Genomic DNA, 17,607 nt, shown 5'->3' with positions numbered 1-17,607 from the left:
GAGGACCTGGTGATGGCAAAATCGATAGAGGAGTTTAGGAGGGGACTACCCTATTTCCCTGAAAATAAGACAGGGTCTTATATTATTATTTTTTTTCTCCAAAATATTTAACTTTTTTCATGTATAGCTGCCTGGACATGATTTTTTTTTTTTTAATTAACTGTAACTAGAGCTTAATTTTGGAGTAGGGCTTCTAGTTCAAGCATCCTCAAAATCCTGAAAAAGGGAAACAGGGGTAGACATATTTACAGGCCTATGATATTACGGGATATAGACGTTAAATAACCAGAGGGGTTTCATGATCTGGGTCTTGGTGTCAGGAAGGAACTTTCAAACGTTGATCTGGGCTTATTCTGACTGCCATTATGAAGTTGGGAAGGGATTTTTTTTTCCCTCAAATGGGCTTCTGCCTCATTGGATTGGAGGGGGAAACAGGCTGAACTGGATGGATATTGTTTTCTTTCAGCCTAACAAACTATGCTACTATGTATGTACTTGTCTTCAGTCTTAACTGCCTATAAGGTTTACCAGTTGGAAGAATAAGCAACTGAAATAAATTGCTGTGTTGGAACCACACAGACTATCTAGGTAACTACTTAAACTGTATCCGTTGTTGCCTCTCAATAGCACTATGTCTGTCTAGGAAACAGTTTGTCAGAAACTAACATTTTATCAGTAGATGGAGGACTACTAGAAGTAGTCCTTGATATTCATAAGCGTCCATTTAGATAGGACGAATGTCAAGCAAACTATACCCGACACTCGTCCCTGTGTGTCCTCGCTCTCGTGCTCCTGCACAGGATCTAAAATCGTTGGCTCACTCACAAAGCAGCCAGCAGGGGAGCGGGGAGGCTGCTGGAGATTTCACTCCTCGCTCTCCCTCGCCCCTCTCCATTGCCTTAACATAGTGTCCGTTCAGTACTGAACGGCTGCTATTTACGCTGAGCGATCAGCTCATCATCCATCGTTGATGCTGCATAAATGATGGACGATGAGCTGATCGCTCATCTTTCAGTGTAAATGGTGGTCGTTCAGTAGTGAACGGCCACTGTGTTATGTCAATGGAGAGGGGCGAGGGAGTGAGAGGAGAGAAATCTCCTGCAACCTCCCTGCTGAAAGCTAATGGTACTAGCTCCTGTGCAGCAGCTAGTATGTGTGGGGACGAGTGTCAGGCATCGTTTGTCCGACATTCGTCCCATCTAAAAAGGGCCTTAAGCTGCTGGTTAGCCCTACACCACCCTTAATGCAGGGATTGACAGATGTCTGCCTAGTCCTGTGCATAGAGGGGCCGCTTTCAATCAGTGGAGAACAGAGTGGGTAGGGCTAGTAAGCATATATTGAGGACTACTTCCTGTAGTCTATTTGTGGCTGTTACTATTAAAATGTAAGTTTCTGATAAACTACTTTATGGATACAGAAGACAGATGTATCCCTGCTGTCGGTGTGCCGGTTCCTACCTTATAAAGGTGCTGACAGATGCCTTCTGTCTTCACTCCTATGTACATGATGCACACATGGGGTGCAGGGAATTACATACTACTTCTACAGTACATCTTTCTGCAAACTAGAGGGCACCATTTATGGTAGTCTTACAATATACCGTACCTGAATATCCGGTTTAGACTTGTAGTTGGGGGCTAAGCTACTTGACTAGAGAACGCTCACGCGGGTGGCGCTGTGACTTTTAGTGGTTTACGGAGATCAAATTCTCTCTTCCTTCATCAGCCCTGACCTATGGAAGAACCCTTTTGCCACCTGTGCCGTCCGGCATTTCACGTCTTTTTTTTTTTTTTTTTTAATGTATTTACAGTCGCCTATATAATCCATATATCTCTTAAATGCAGCTAAACGTCATTAGCTGTCGCTATATCCCTAAACCCTTTAACCCTTTCCAATCCAATTTGTATCCTGGTTTTCCTAGGGGGCTTACTTTTTTTCTGCCATTTATACAACGGTGCTATATGCTGGCTAAAGCCAGTACTGCATGAGGTGACACACTGCATAGGCTCCAACAGCAGAGAGACTGGCAATATACAGTAAGAGAACCCCGACGGATTTTCTTCTCACATCGGAGCTGTACAGCCTTAAATCATAATGTCTTCAGAGGTCAGACAGTGGATTGGAAAGGGTTAACACTTCATGATGTACAGTTAAGTCACGAACGTCCGGGGTTCGTATGAAGCGGGATTGGGGATTGATCCCACTCCATAGAATGCAGGTGTTAGTTGTCTTTGACAACCACGATCAGCACTCACACTAATCGTGGCTATTAACCCTTGAAATGCTTCAATCAGAATTCAGGGATCCTGAACGCCTCACTTGCAAATTTTTTAAAACCTTTTTTCAGTACATTATATGGTATATTACATAGCACCATTGAAAAATACAACTCGTCCCACAAAAAACAACCCGGGGACAGCTACACTGCTGGATAAAGAAGAATTATGATTTTTTGAAAGTAGGGAGGGAAAAAAATGAAAAAGGTTAAAAGAAGACCCCAGGGGTTGTCCAAGCATAGAAAAACATGGCTGCTTTCTACCAAACACAGTGCCACCCTTATCTGTGGGCTGTGTCTGATACTGCAGCTCAGCTCCCAATACCAGACACAACCCACAAATAAGAGTAGCACTGTTTTTGGAAGAAAGCGGCAACCTTTTCCTAACCCTGGACATCCCCTTTAATCTCTGAATCACATCTTTCATCACCTGCCTTCAGTATTGTTGGCAAGTTTCTGAAATGGTGTTGAAGGAGATGAAAATTTAAAGCATTAGGCCTCATGCCCACGGGGAAATTCGGGCCCGCGTGGATTCTCTATGCAGAATCTCGCAGCGGGTCCCTCCTTTCCCGCAGACATGAGGCCTGAAAATAAGATTTACTTACCTGTCCGGACAGTGCGGATCTGCCCTCCGTCGCGGCCAGATCTTCTTTCTTCAGCCCGGCACGTCGGCAGCATGCCGCGCACATGCGCCGGGCTGATCTGTTTCTTTTTTTGAACTCCTGCTCTCCCACAGCACAGCAGAAATACAGCAGCTGCTGTGCCACAGGACTGGATGGCTTCCATAGGCTTCAATGGAAGCCGTGGGAGCCCTGCACAAAATGGAGCATGCTGCGGGTGTTTTCCCGCACGTGCGATCCACACACCAGGGAAAAATGACATCCGCAGGTATTTAATTACCTGTGGGTGTCCAATGCATCCCTATGGGTGCAGATCACTCATGCGGGACACCCGCGCGGATTTGTTAAATCCATTTGGCTAGTGGACACGAGGCCTTAATATTTCTGTCTTCGTGCAATGTGATAACGGTGGAAATCAAAATATGTTTCATTGTCCCAAAAAAATGATTCTGTTCTCTTCAACAGAACAGCTGGTTACAGAAAGTATAGAGTTAAGAGTAGACCATAAAGGAGGCGGAGGTATTACTGGGACTGTATGGCCTCATCTACAGGTCTAGTACAATGGAGAGAAAAGTACAGGGGAATTAGGTGTAGTTGAAGCTTTGAGATCCCTCACCGTCATGTGGACTTACAAGCATTCATTCTCCCGGCACTTTCATTGTTTTCTGTAATATTTTGGAACGAACGAAAACCTGGATGTTTTTGCTGATAAAGTCACATGCCGAAGTTTTACTTCAATAACTTTCTATGGATTCTGATATTCTAGAATTGTGTTCCAGGCATGAGATGCAGAATATATCTAGCATAGGAGGTTTTGTGTTACTTCCACCTAGTATGATGGTTCTGACTAGTCGGCTTTTGCCTGTGAGACATTGATTTTGGATTGTGTCATCTACACAGCGGCTAAAAACTCATCATAGGCGTTCAATAATTGTGGATCAAAATATACTTTTACCTCCTGACCCCCCTCTTCTTTCTCATGCAGCCCCTTCCATTGCTGAAGAAAAGAATGAATCACTCAATCACCTTGTCGCAGGAACAGATATCTTGTCTGCTGGCCAATGCCTTCTTCTGCACCTTCCCACGCAGAAATGCCAAAAAGTCCGAGTACTCCACTTACCCAGACATCAACTTCAACAGGTAGAGTGTTCTTATCGGCGGAGCCGCTTACTGATGTATTCCCAGTTATTGTGTACTAACAGAGTGGAGCCGCTGCTGAACTGCCAGGGATTTTCAGTTGGGCTTCTGTATTGAAAACCTTGGCAATTTACATCACAACAGAAGGGGGGGGGGGGGGGGGGGAATATGAAAATCCACATGTAACCCATTCAGATTATGCCGCAGATTCACACAGAGAGAGTTTGTGGACTTGAAAGAAAAACACAAAAAAAAAACTTGCCTTTTCATATATATATCTCAGGTCCTGTGTGTATTAATCCAAGTTGGCATAGAGGGCTTAAGGGTATCAAGGGTAATAGCGGAGGTAAGGCCCTTCTACACCTCAAGATAAAGTGGAACAAGCCTGCAACTTCGCGTTGAAATGGCGATCACCTATTGTTCACATAGCATGCATTTACACTGCACACTTATTGGGGAGTTTCGATCATTCATTGGATCGTAGCCATGACTCGAGTCAGCCCCTGCTTTCTATACAAAAAAATTGTTACAATGCCTGTTTATATCAAAGGATTCGCAGCAGAAAAATTATGATTTTTAGCTTCTCATGAAAAATCCAATCTAACATTTTATCGCAGATCATGTGTTCGCTGCACATGTTTACACCAAACAGTTGTTAAACCGCTCGATTTAACGATTATTCATATGATAATCATGCCGTCTAAAAGGGCCTAACAAGAACATGATTGACAGATTTAAAGGGGTTGTCCCGCGGCAGCAAGTGGGTCTATACACTTCTGTATGGCCATATTAATGCACTTTGTAATGTACATTGTGCATTAATTATGAGCCATACAGAAGTTATAAGAAGTTTTTCACTTACCTGCTCCGTTGCTAGCGTCCTCGTTTCCATGGAGCCGACTAATTTTCGCCGTCTAATGGCCAAATTAGACGCGCTTGCGCAGTCCGGGTCTTCTTCTTTTCTCAATGGGGCCGCTCGTGCAGGATGCCGGCTCCGTGTAGCTCCGCCCCGTCACGTGCCGATTCCAGCCAATCAGGAGGCTGGAATCGGCAATGGACCGCACAGAAGCCCTGCGGTCCACCGAGAGAGAAGATCCCGGCGGCCATCTTCAGCAGGTAAGTAAGAAGTCACCGGACCGCGGGGATTCAGGTAAGCGCTGTGCGGTGTTCTTTTTTAACCCCTGCATCGGCGTTGTCTCGCGCCGAACAGGGGGGGGGGGGGTTTGAAAAAAAAAAAAACCTTTCGGCGCGGGACAACCCCTTTAAGATAAACAGACTTTTTTTGCGTGCCAAACAGTGTTCTAAAAGCACATTCACAGTGAAATCCAACTGACTGCTACGTGAAGAATTACAAAAATATGCATATTAAAAATGTAAACCTTTTGCGAACACCTTAGTTTATGTGAATGGAGTTGTGCTTGAGCATACTCTACTGTCTTATGAACCAATGAACTAGTACCGTCAAGGTATGTAAAGAGTGAGGCCATATTCACATGGGTGATAATCTCACACTAGTGCGATACCGTGTTAGACAGTAAAGCTAAATGGGATTGTTCTCATTAAGGCCGCCTGCAGACCCGCGCCCCTGCAGGGACCAGCGCGGCACTCACCTCTCCCGCGGCTCTGACTCTTTGAAGGGACCAGCGCGGCACTCACCTCTCCCGCGGCTCTGACTCTTTGAAGTACCGGCTCGCTGCCAGCCGGCTCATGCGCAGAGCAGAGCCGGCGGCCGGGGAGTGACATTTCTGTGCGGGGCTCTGCAAGCCCCGCACAGAAATAGAGCATGCCGTGATTTGTTTGATTACGCGCGGACAAATTGCGACCGTCTGCCTAGGATTGCATTTTCTAACGCAATCCTATGGCAGCTTCCACGGGCAGAAATTCCGCAGGATATCCCTCTGCGTAATTTCCGCCCGCGTGCAAGGGGCGTATGAGAAACCAAGTAATCTTGTAGATATGATACCTTTTAATGGCTAATAAAAATAAATTTTGTTATAGCGAGCTTTCAAACCTACTTGGGGTTCTTCCTCAGGCAATAATGCAATAGATCCGAAGAGGCATGCATGTATATGTATACACACATACATATAAAAAGGCACAGACATGGATGTGATGAATTTGCACTTAAGGCTCCCTGTCCACGGGTGTTGCGGTATCCAGCTAGTGTTTGCGGGATACCGCCGCCCGGGAGCAGGATCCGGCAGACGGATCTCCGCTGTCAGCCTATCTGACAGATAGGCTGACCGTGGAGAATCGTGGCAAATCACAGCATGCTGCAATTTGCCGGCCGCTAGAGGAGAATCGCAATGATTCTCCACTTGTGGACAGGGGGGTTGAGTTTTGGAGAGCGTTCACTGCATTCCCCACGGCCGGATTATCGCCGCGGCGAACGCAATTCAGACCCACCCGTGGACAGGCAGCTTGAGACAAGAACAGAATGAGTAGAGGAGTAAATAATTAGTCCACTGATAAGGATGTGAAAGTTTTATGGTCTCTAACTTGGTGTCGGGAGGGTCACCAGGCCAGCGTGTTATCTCTGCTATAGATTTCTCATCATCTCCAATGATGCTTGAAACCACTTGCAATGTTTATTCCAGACTTGAGTGTCAAAAATGGTTATAAACCTGTACTCCCAAATTCTTCTATGACGTTGAGATTTGAAGTTGCCTTTTAATATACTTGGTTTCTGTTACTGAGAACAATCAGAGTTTGCATGAGAATGGAACATGTAATGCGCGGTGTCCCACAAGTCATGCAGCGCACAGACAGGGTATCCTTGTTCTGTGCGATGCAAGTTGCTACCAACAGTTTAGGGGGCAACATGTATCAGCCATGTGAATACGGCCTTAAAGGGGTTGTCCCGCGCCGAAACGGTTTTTTGTTTTTTTTTACCCCCCCCCCCCCCCCCCCCCCCGTTCGGCGCGAGACAACCCCGATGCAGGGGTTAAAAAAACAACCCGCACAGCGCTTACCTGAATCCCGGCGGTCCGGCGTCTTCATACTTACCTGCTGAAGATGGCCGCCGGGATCCTCTGTCTCCGTGGACCGCAGGGCTTCTGTGCGGTCCATTGCCGATTCCAGCCTCCTGATTGGCTGGAATCGGCACGTGACGGGGCGGAGCTACACGGAGCCCCATAGAGAACAGGAGAAGACCCGGACTGCGCAAGCGCGGCTAATTTGGCCATCGGAGGGCGAAAATTAGTCGGCACCATGGAGACGAGGACGCCAGCAACGGAGCAGGTAAGTATAAAACTTTTTATAACTTCTGTATGGCTCATAATTAATGCACAATGTACATTACAAAGTGCATTATTATGGCCATACAGAAGTGTATAGACCCACTTGCTGCCGCGGGACAACCCCTTTAACATGGTAGCTTTATAGTTGATCCTCGATGGCCACCACGGTCCCCGGACTGGGTACATGCAGGGTAAGTGGTTGAGGAAGATGGGTCTGCTGTGTTTGCCAGCCTGATGTGAGTGAAGTGGACTGAGGAGCAACACTGAATCCCAATGCTTTAATATTGGTTGCATGAGATACAAACTTTTCCAAAAGCAAGTTGTATTGTTTTCCTTTTGAGGTTTGCAATGGAGTTTAGCAGGTTTGTTCTTTACGCTGTAGACTTACCATGCTAGGAAAACAACAAAAATGGCGTCTAGCTAGTTCTGTATATAGTATGTTGTAAAGGAAAATTTGCAATGGTTACAACATACAATCAATTCATATAGTGTTTCTTCGACTTTTCTCCAGACCAGTAATTGCTGATTTCCGTATAGGACATTAGGGCTGTAAACACTTATAGATTTTGCGGCACCTACAATACCGGAGCCGCTTCGATGCTTCACTTAGTAATAAAATGTCAGAGTGATTTATAGGAGGTGGAGTGGAATATTCCGTAAAACCAATGTAAATCCCCAGGATTCAGTTAATAATGAGGGAATTATGGATAATTTTATAGAACTCATTTAGTGTTTGTGTATCTAGTCTTATCCGTTTCAAATGCTCTTCTATGCGGATGACTGTCACTCACTATTCAGGGGACTTCGATGTTCAGCATTTGTCTTATCCACAGAACTTTGAATCTGGGAATGGGGTTCACGGATAGGTGGTCTGATAGGCGTGAGTCCCGGAGCTAGGACTGTGGGTATGCCAGTAATGTTTAAAATGAGAATATCCCTTTAATTACCACCCAGTGACTTGTACAGATGTTAATAGATAGAGTTAATGTGCCTGATAGGTGGTACCCTATTGGTCAAAAATATTCCCAACACCCCTTGGTGGGACAGCGATGATTGGTAAAAGATTGGCATGTTCTAAATTACAAAGATGCCAGAAGTTCTAGTTAAAGGTCTTTAGTGCTAATCGGTGAGGTATCACAGCTGTGTCTTCAAGAGGATTGTGTATTCAGGTTGACTGGGGTACCAGCTGTAGCTCCTCCACAGGTAAGAGATGGTATGGCACATCCAATCAGTATGAGTAGAATGGGAAATATTTAAGGGCAGCTTCACACGGGTGTAATTCACTGTGTGCCAATGGTATTGCGTACCGCCAACGGCCATGCATTTTTTTGGCGTGTATGCGTGTAATATGCTGCAATCTTTCTTGCACGCATATATTGTGCAATATGTGTGAGTGGCAACATGGGAGCCTGTAGCAGATTGGTACAGCATATTATGCACGCAAAACCTGTGCTCGTAATACTCGGTCACTACGTGCTCGTGTAAAAAAGGAACAATCCTCATTCAGTTTATCACCGGGTTGTGTGAAACTGAGCGAAAATTGTTTGCTGATCGTTTGCCGTTCAATTTAATGCAAGCATGAGCATCAAACCGCGATCAGCCCGTGTGAACAGGCAGTCCTTCATCCATGAACGACTGCCTGTTTACTGTGAATGGAAGTGAGCGGACAGAAGCAATCTCCCGCCTGCTCCGCCTCCATTCATGGAACAATTTTCTCTCCTTTTATGAAAGCACAGGATTGATTATCACTGGGACGACTGTCGGGCATATATGCACCCGACAGTTGTGCCATATACAAAAACCCAAATGGTGCACTTAGACGGAACGATTATCATTTGCAAGCTCCTTCAAACGAAAGTAATGATGATCTTCAGTTTAAATGCGAGCCAACGACTGAACGGGAATTGTGAGGTTGCATTGCAAAGTTACGTTTCAGCCCTTAAGTACTCCTCACAATTATCTGGTTTGATATAAAGTATAAACCTTCTAATGAGGGAACCTGTCGGCTCTATATAGTGTCGTTTCATGGCTGTACGATGTATAGTCCCTCAGTTTGCCGTTCAGGAAGAGTTAAAGGGGTTCTGACATGAATAATTTTTTTATGCTTTAGCAGCCATTGTTCCCTGGTCTGCCTAATGGACACAGGGACCCCACGATTTAATGGCTGCTAAAACATAAAAACTAATACTTACCTTGTCTCCTGTTGTTGTTGACACCGGGGGGGGGGGGGGGGGGGGGGGTCATTTTGACCGCTCCTGCTCTGCTTCTACAAGCCACAGAAAAAGATGCCGGCTGGAGGGGACATGCCTGGAGATCGGTCCTAGCCAGGCAAGGTGAGTAAAAAAATTTTTTTTTAATGTCAGAACCCCTTTAAGGCCAGCATATGCAAAAGAGAAAAGCTGGCCAAATCTGTCAATTTTTGGCAGGACCAGCCAACGGTTTGTGTCTGCTGACCACCTTACTTTTTTTTATAGGTTTTTCAGACGTGCCAGAGTGCCCATGTATGTATTCTAGTACATGCTATAAAGTGTTTTACAGTCTCTAATTGGTTCTTCCAGAGGTTGTCTAGCAGTGGGTCATAATGCCCCCCTAGTTCAGCTCCAACTCTAAGGCCCTCTGTTGGCAAAGAGCTTCCTTGATAGCGGCCTCCCGCAGCCTACGAAGCAGTCTCTCTCTTGGCGCTTGACTTCTGCTATTAAAGGGTTACGTTCCTATCAGCATCCAAGTAGTCTTGTTTAGACCTCGTTCTGTATTGAGTTAAATATTACGGCTTCTAATGTGGGGGATCGGTGACCTTTTGTTCTGTCTGCACTCCTGTATTCTGCATGGCTAAATATCTATTAAAAGATCTCTGATTTGATTAACATCGATTTCCCGGGAAGATGGTAGGCAGAAGATAAACAGTCACTCCCTTGGCTGGCAGTCGGGATGCCTGCATCTGTCTCCCTGCCTAATTGTAGCCGGGTTACGTGGCAGCTTGACAGAACCTCTTACAAGAAGAGAGAAATAAATATAAAAGTGATCTGACTCGCTGGAGGAAAAATCTTTCCTGCAAGTAATTTGTCAATGACTTAATTTCAGGAGAAGCATCGCCTTGCGGCTCCATTTATTCAGCAGCGGCCCATAAATGAAGAAATTCAGATATTGTGAATATTTTCAATTATGATTCCAGCTAAGCAGATGCGTCTCCTGCCTTCAGTCTAACGGGGTTGTTTTACAAGTGCCGGTCAATGTAGGAATAAGGGTGAAAAGGGGGTGACAAAAATGACATGTGCAAGAACAAATCTACACCTGAAGGCCAGGTAACCATTTAATTTAGAAATATTACGCCACTGCTTTAATTTGGGGGGTCTTTTATTGGTTGCCTAGTTTTAAAAACGGAGTCTAAAGTAGTTTTTCTGCCCCTGAATTTGAAGATCTTACAACCTATTACAAAAGTGTGACGGACACTGGGTGTCCTTGTTGCCTTCTTATTTCCTTGTTATGAACTGCAACTCCAATTCCAAAAAAGTTGGGATGCTGTGTAAAAAAAAAAAGAAAACTGCAATGATTTGAAAATCTCACATAACCATATTTTATTCATAATAGTACACCTATCAGAGGGGGCAGGGGAGACCTTTTTCCATTCTATTTTAGAAAAGAAACTCATTTAGAAATTGATGGCAACAACACATCTGTGGCACAGCGGTAACAAAAGGCTGGAAAAGTCATTTTAATGAAAGTCATGTGACTGTGTATAACAAGAGCATGTTAGAGACACAGAGTCTCTCAGAAGCACAGTTTGTCAGGGGTTCACCAATCTGTGAGAAACTGCGTCTAAAAATTGTTGAACAATTTCAGAAAAATGTTAACGTAAAATTGAGAAGACGACTTCAACTATCTCACCATCTACAGTACATACTATCATCAAAAGATTCAGAGACTCTGGAGAAAGTTATGTGCACAAGGAACATGGCCAACGTTCAATATTGGATGCTGAGATCTGCGGGTCCTCAGGCGTCACTACATTAAAAACAGGCGTGATTCTGTAATGCAAATCACTGCATGAATTTAGGAATACTTCCAGCAATCATTGTGAACACAATTCACCATGTAATCTACAAATCCAAGTAAAGCTGTACCATGCAAAGAAGAAGCCATATACTGTATCAACACAATCCAGAAACCTCAGTATCTTCTCTATACAATCTTCATATCAATACAATCTTCTCTAGGCCAAAGCTCATTTAAAATAGCCTGAGGCAAAATGAAAAACTGTTCTGTGGTCAATTAAAAATTGTTGTTGGAAACTACAAACACCATGTTCTGCGGACTCAGGAGAAGGGGCACTTTTCAGCTTATCAATACCCAGTTCAAAAAACGGCATCTCTCATATTATGGCATTGCATTAGTGCTTATGGTATGGGCAGCTTACACATCCTGGAAGGCACTATCAGTACTGACAGTATATAGGCCGTTTAGAACAACATCTGCTCCATCCAGACAACGTCTCTTTCAGGGAAGACCTCGCATATTTCATCAAGACAATGCTAAATCCCAAACTACATCCATCACAACAGCATGGCTTCACAAAAGAAGAGTCCAGGGGTGAACCGTCCGTCTGCAGTCCAGACATTTCACCAATAGTACAACATTTCATGCATTATGAAACGAAAAATCAAAGAAGACCCAGGACTGTGCAGCAGGTAGAATCCTACATCAGACAAAAACAGGACAATGTTCCTCTGCCAAACCTCCAGCAATTGGTCTCCTCACTTCTCAGACATTTACAGCCTGTTGTAAGAAGACGAGGGAATACTACACAATGGTACATTGCCCTGCCCCAACTTTTGTGAGATGTGTTGCTGCCATCAATTTCCAAATGAGTCATTTTTGGGGGGACAGACAGGACTCCTATCCTTGGGATCGGTGAGGGTCCCACAAAGTCAAACCCCCATGAGCAGCTAGCCCATCGATGGAGAATTACTGCTTACACCGTTCTAATTTAAATAAATGGGCAGAGATTTTCCATAATTCACATTGGGCACCCAAACTAGTAGTAGAAATTAGGAATAAAGATGTCCTTACTAGGATGTCTTTGGTCACACACTAAGGAGTATACGACTATCCCTCACCGGCTAGTACGGCTGGTATAAAGGTAAGTGAACCACGGAGATCTCTGTGACAGAATGAAGCTCTCTATCTCCCGTATAACTATACAATGAACTCAATACTAAAGGCCCTTTCACATGCACCGTTTATCGTTCAAAATTTGTCCAAGCGGCCTTAAATGAGCGATAATCATTGCACTTTTCATTTGAACAATGGATTTCACTTCACGTAAAATCAATCATTCAGCAGCTGAAAGACTGAGCAAATACATTCCATCTGAATGTATTTTGCTCATCTTTCAACAGACTGCAGGATGTTCTCCACGCAGCATGTTTATACAAGCCCTAAGGAGAACAATGGAATGTGTAGGCAGCCCCTAGGAGAACAATTGAATGTGCTGGCAGTTGTTTGCACAGCTGGGAGTGTGTTTAATCAATCCTCAAACAACTCCTGTAGGTCCTTTTACATGCAAATGAAAATAATAAAGTGTGAATTGCCATTCACACTTTATGCAAATAGATCGCCAAATTTTTCAGTCATTTGAAAGATTATCTTTACATGTAAAAGGACCTTTAGAAGCAAAGAGTAGGTCTAAATAATTATCAGTCTGTGGAATATTCCAACTTCTGCTGTAGTTACCCTTCAGTATTTTGCTGCCCAGGAGTATTGCCGTGAAAGCATATACTGGGAACCGTTGGTTCTTGTTTCTGTAGTTCTTCACTGTAGTCAAATAGGGGCCATTGATGCCAATTACCGAGGAGAAAAAACACATTCTCCAGTAATGGCTTTAGATTCGTATAATGAGGTCCAATCAACGTTAAATTATAGACGCTGTCAGATTTGGAGAGATAAATGTTGGAAGTAGTGCAGTGCAGCAATGACCTAATTACTAATAGACTTTGCCGGCTGCAATTGGCTCGTCTCTCAAATGTAATGGCCGTGCAAGCTCGAGGCAGCAGGTTGCCGTTCATCTTGTAGTTTGCGATGGGGAATTATTTTTGACTATTCATCTCCAGTGCCGTAGCAGTAACCCGAGTACAAAGATAAATGCCCTTGTGAATATTTCTAGTCATGTGTTTTTTTTTTTTCCTTCTCTCTATATACATGAGGAATAGAGAGACCACTCCTAGCCAAATTGATAAGACAGCAGAAATAGTCATGCAGGGGAATGATAGCTTGGCCACCCAATGGAGTATTTTCTTACAATTTTTGTAGAGTCCAGCACTCTTGCTTGATACTTGCACTTCGTATAACATAAGTTCTACTGTCCTAAAATACATCTATATTGGATCTATGACCAGTTTAGGACGTATAAAACTGAAATGGATTTGGCAGTACCATTCATAGAGAGGAGATGAGAGACGCTGACTGACATGACTTTTCTTCCTCCTCAAGTCCACAGGGACTGTGGAAATGTCGAATAGCCTCTTCAGAACTAGTTTTGCAGAGCTGTCTAACTTAACTGCATATAATAGCAAAGCTGTGGCAGCATATAATGATGCAAAAAAAAGCTTCTTGATTAAAGTAGCATATTTTATTGTTTCACAGTTTTAAAAGAGGCGACGTTTCGACCTACAAACAAGGTCTTTTTCAAGCCAACAAACTAGTGAAAACCCGGTTCAGACTCCATGTTCCGTATGAAGCTTATTCATGAGGCAGTGCTAGTCCAGCCCAACCTCCCTGACGAACAATGTTCTAGCTATTACATTGCATATTGTGGAAACTGCCAGTCAAGGATGCTGAGCGCGACTACCACCTCATAAATAAGATGGACTTCTCTCTTGTCACGACCTGCAGGAACAACCTGTAAGTTCTTAAAAACCACTGCACCTACTCTTAGTCCTACAAGCTAAGCTTATGGGTTAAAAGTAGGGAACTGGCTGAGTCCGGGAATGTAAGTATTATACTTGCCTCCCCCGCTGTCCGCGATGGAAGCCACTGGTCAGCGCCTTGAGTGGCGCTGCTAAGTACTCCTCCCATCATAAAATTAGACTAGATGGACTACTTAGCAGTGCTGCTTGATGCATTGAGCGGTGGTTTCCAGTGAGAATGACGGGGAAGGTAAGTATAAGGCCAGCTGCGCGCGAACGGGTCGGATTCCGCATGCAGGAGACTGCAGTGGAATCAAGCCCTGACTGCTGCTGGTGTCCACTTGGAAATGTTTAAATCTGTATTCACATGGTCCAGACATGCGCAGTACAGACTTTTTTTTTTTTCAAATCTTTTTTCCTCCTGCTCAGTTGCTAGGCGATGATGCAGATTCCGCGACCTTTCCACAATGTCCATTTCAGAAGGGCCGCGGGTCAGATGGCTTCAATGGAAGCAGTCTGTGCAGAATCGGCACTAGAATAGAGCATACTGTGATTTTTATTTCCGCCAGCAGAAATCAGTTGCTGTCCGCTCATGTGAGCAGACGTGTGAATGCTCTATTCTTGTTAATGGATGCGGAATGCCGCGGATTGACTGTGCGGGTGACTATTGCAGATTCCTCAATCCAAATCTGGTTGGGTGAGACCGGCCTAAATTCACTTACATCTCCTGACTCAGCAGGTCGCCTACTTTCAGCCCATACTCTTAGTTTATAGAACAAAAAGTAGGCGACAGATTCCCTTTACTGTATGGAACTTGTATAACAAAACCGTCTCTGAGTTCGTGTGGTGGGAATGTCAATGTTAGAAAAATCCACACACGCTCTATAAAAGGGACTCTCTCCATGGTACAACCCCTGTCCATGCATGCTATTAGGGCATATGGATGACATAGATGGGGGTCATTACACAGGACTGTCCTCTTATATAAGCCAGTGCAAATGCATCTTTGCTTGTTTTCCATTCCAATATTTGTGCTTGCCTTGTTCCTTTGTTTCTCTCTTGGTCCCTGGGGCAATCCTCCCCAAATAGCAGGACGCCTTGCATGTAGTAGTTTAATCTTGCTGTAAGCATAGACTATAATGGACATTACATATTGTATACTAAGGATGCATCACATTCTACTTAAATGGCTGAAGGTCATCAAGTTCTATCAAAGCCATGCTTTCATGTTCCAGTGCCCGCTTCCTCAGGTTGTGCAGTGTTGTGTTAGTAACCCATCATTCACATGCCATCTGCAATAAACCTAGACATCTACGTGGTTGTTGGCTATTACTGTAGCCTTTATGTGGAGTTCAGAATGATAGAATGATTTTTTTATGATTTGAAGAAGCCCCAAATATGATAAAGTAGAATATGTTTCATTCCGGATGTTCTTACAACCATGAAACATGACGAAGTAGTGATAAGGGGCCAAGACATTTTTCTGGCCTCTGTTATTGATCCAGTGGAAGAAGACTATAGTAAAGACCTTAACCTGAAAAAGCGGTAAGCCGTAGATTGCATCCAGTAACTGTAGGTTAACCAGTAAGGTTATTGTCACTTCTAAGAGTCAAAGATGATGCTCACATATGAAGCAAACTTTTAAGGAATCATTTCAATCTATGCAACCGTGAGATCTGGTACTATATTTGTGAGATTATGCAAAATAGGCTTCCGAAGGTTGGAAAGTCTCAAGACCTTGCTGCTGACTATAGCTCTGCAGGGACTATAGTAAATGGTGTATATTATCATGTATATGAGGACTGTATAAGACCCAAGAAGCAGCGTGTCCATTGAGGGCATCTCAGCATATCAGGAGATTTTTGCGGCGTACACAAGCACCATAGATATTGTAGCTCTACTTTTATGAACAGTTTGGAGTTGTATGTATTATTAAACTGAAATTTAGGTTTCTGTAGTACTAAAAAAATATATATTTTATTTCAGATTATTTGAAGGAAAAAATCCAAGGAAAGCAGAGAAGCTGAAAACCTTATTCTGTTACTTTCGAAGAGTGACGGAGAAACGTAAGTTTAGCGCCGTCTGTTTTTTTCCCCCTTCTTCTCCTTTCTATTTATTGAATGTTTTAAGTATCTCTCCCCTTTCGTGTGTTTCAGGCCCCACGGGTCTGGTGACTTTTACACGTCAGTGCATTGACCGGTTTCCCGAATGGGAGAAGTAAGTAGTTTGTTTTCTCCATATTTTGCCATGCCCCGCTCCCTAGAATATGCAGTAAACAATCGGATACGCCCAATGGAGGATGTGTCTCCTGTTCCTTATGTAGGTGTAGAGGTATAGGTCCTACTAGCGGTAGATTTCTTGAAGAACCTTTTACACCGCCCAATTATTGGGTTCAAATGTTCATATGAACGTTTGTTCATTCACACAATCAAATGTGCCACCAAGCAGTTCTGCCATGCATGCAAGTCGGCTGCACATCTCCCCATCTAACTGCAGATATGTGCAGCCGAACAATGATGGTTGTATGGGGATTAATAATCTTGGCAACCCTCATTAGTCCCCATACTACAGACCATTTATGTGGACAACAGGAAGGCCCGCTGACCACAATGCTCATTGTTTGTCAGCTCTCGCTCGTTAGCAGATGGGCTCATTGTGAAGTTGTACAGGCAGTTTTGTTTCTATTCCACATGTAATTTGCACTTTATTTTAATTAGATCAACCAAGAAGTTGAGAAGGCTCCACATAACTTGTGAAGGTACAATCGAGGGTAATGGACATGGGATGCTGCAGGTAAGGACTAGTCCAACATTTCTCAACCAATCATGTTCTTATGTTCCCAAAAAGTTGCATTCTGTATGTGCAGATTCTCTGTGCAGCTCTGTAATTTAAAGGGTATGTGTCATCAGAAATTAGCCTATTGCTTAAATTTGGGTTATTTTACACATAATATATATTCTTAAAAGCCCTTCACAGGTATAGACTAAAAGAATATAGTTTATTAGAAACTCTTAAAAACATATACGGGCTGACTAACAGTACTAACATAAATTAACACAAAAAAGAGGAGAAGATATATTTAGGTGCAAGTTTGAATTATGCATCCAATGTCTCCAATGTAGATAATGGTCACAATAGCATGGTCAGTATAAGTGGATAACTTTAGTGCATATACAGAGTTCCTGCACTGAATGACTGGTGACAGTCGTATGTAGAGGTCGCAGAGAACTACGGCTCTGAATGACTGGTGAAGTCACAGAGAAATACGGCTCAACGCGTTTCTCCGCTCGCTTTAGAGCGGTTCATCAGGAGCCACAGATGTGTATTTGACCAAAAAATCTTTAGTGGGATTAATAGCGTCAATCATTTAATTGACTAAGCTATCTTCCTCTTTTAGGATATATAATCAGTAGGATTAAATTGGCAAGAAAGTG

The 17,607-nt window shown here is 43.7% G+C and overlaps 1 protein-coding gene across 4 annotated transcripts in view; it reads left to right on the top strand.

Annotated features, from left to right (window-relative positions):
* Positions 1-17,607, top strand: part of PARG (poly(ADP-ribose) glycohydrolase) — a 94,750-nt gene that overhangs the window by 44,184 nt on the left and 32,959 nt on the right. For all 4 annotated transcript variants that reach the window (XM_066600420.1, XM_066600423.1, XM_066600422.1 and 1 more), the window contains 4 exons: positions 3,881-4,035; positions 16,160-16,239; positions 16,330-16,390; positions 16,891-16,966. In XM_066600420.1, coding sequence (XP_066456517.1) covers positions 3,881-4,035; positions 16,160-16,239; positions 16,330-16,390; positions 16,891-16,966 — 372 coding nt within the window. The remainder of the gene's footprint in view (positions 1-3,880; positions 4,036-16,159; positions 16,240-16,329; positions 16,391-16,890; positions 16,967-17,607) is intronic.

This window comes from Eleutherodactylus coqui, chromosome 4 (assembly GCF_035609145.1).
Source record: "Eleutherodactylus coqui strain aEleCoq1 chromosome 4, aEleCoq1.hap1, whole genome shotgun sequence".
Taxonomy (NCBI): Eukaryota; Metazoa; Chordata; class Amphibia; order Anura; family Eleutherodactylidae; genus Eleutherodactylus; species Eleutherodactylus coqui.
The sequence above is the reverse complement of the archived record's forward strand: the minus strand, read 5'-3'. Positions and strand labels throughout refer to the sequence as shown.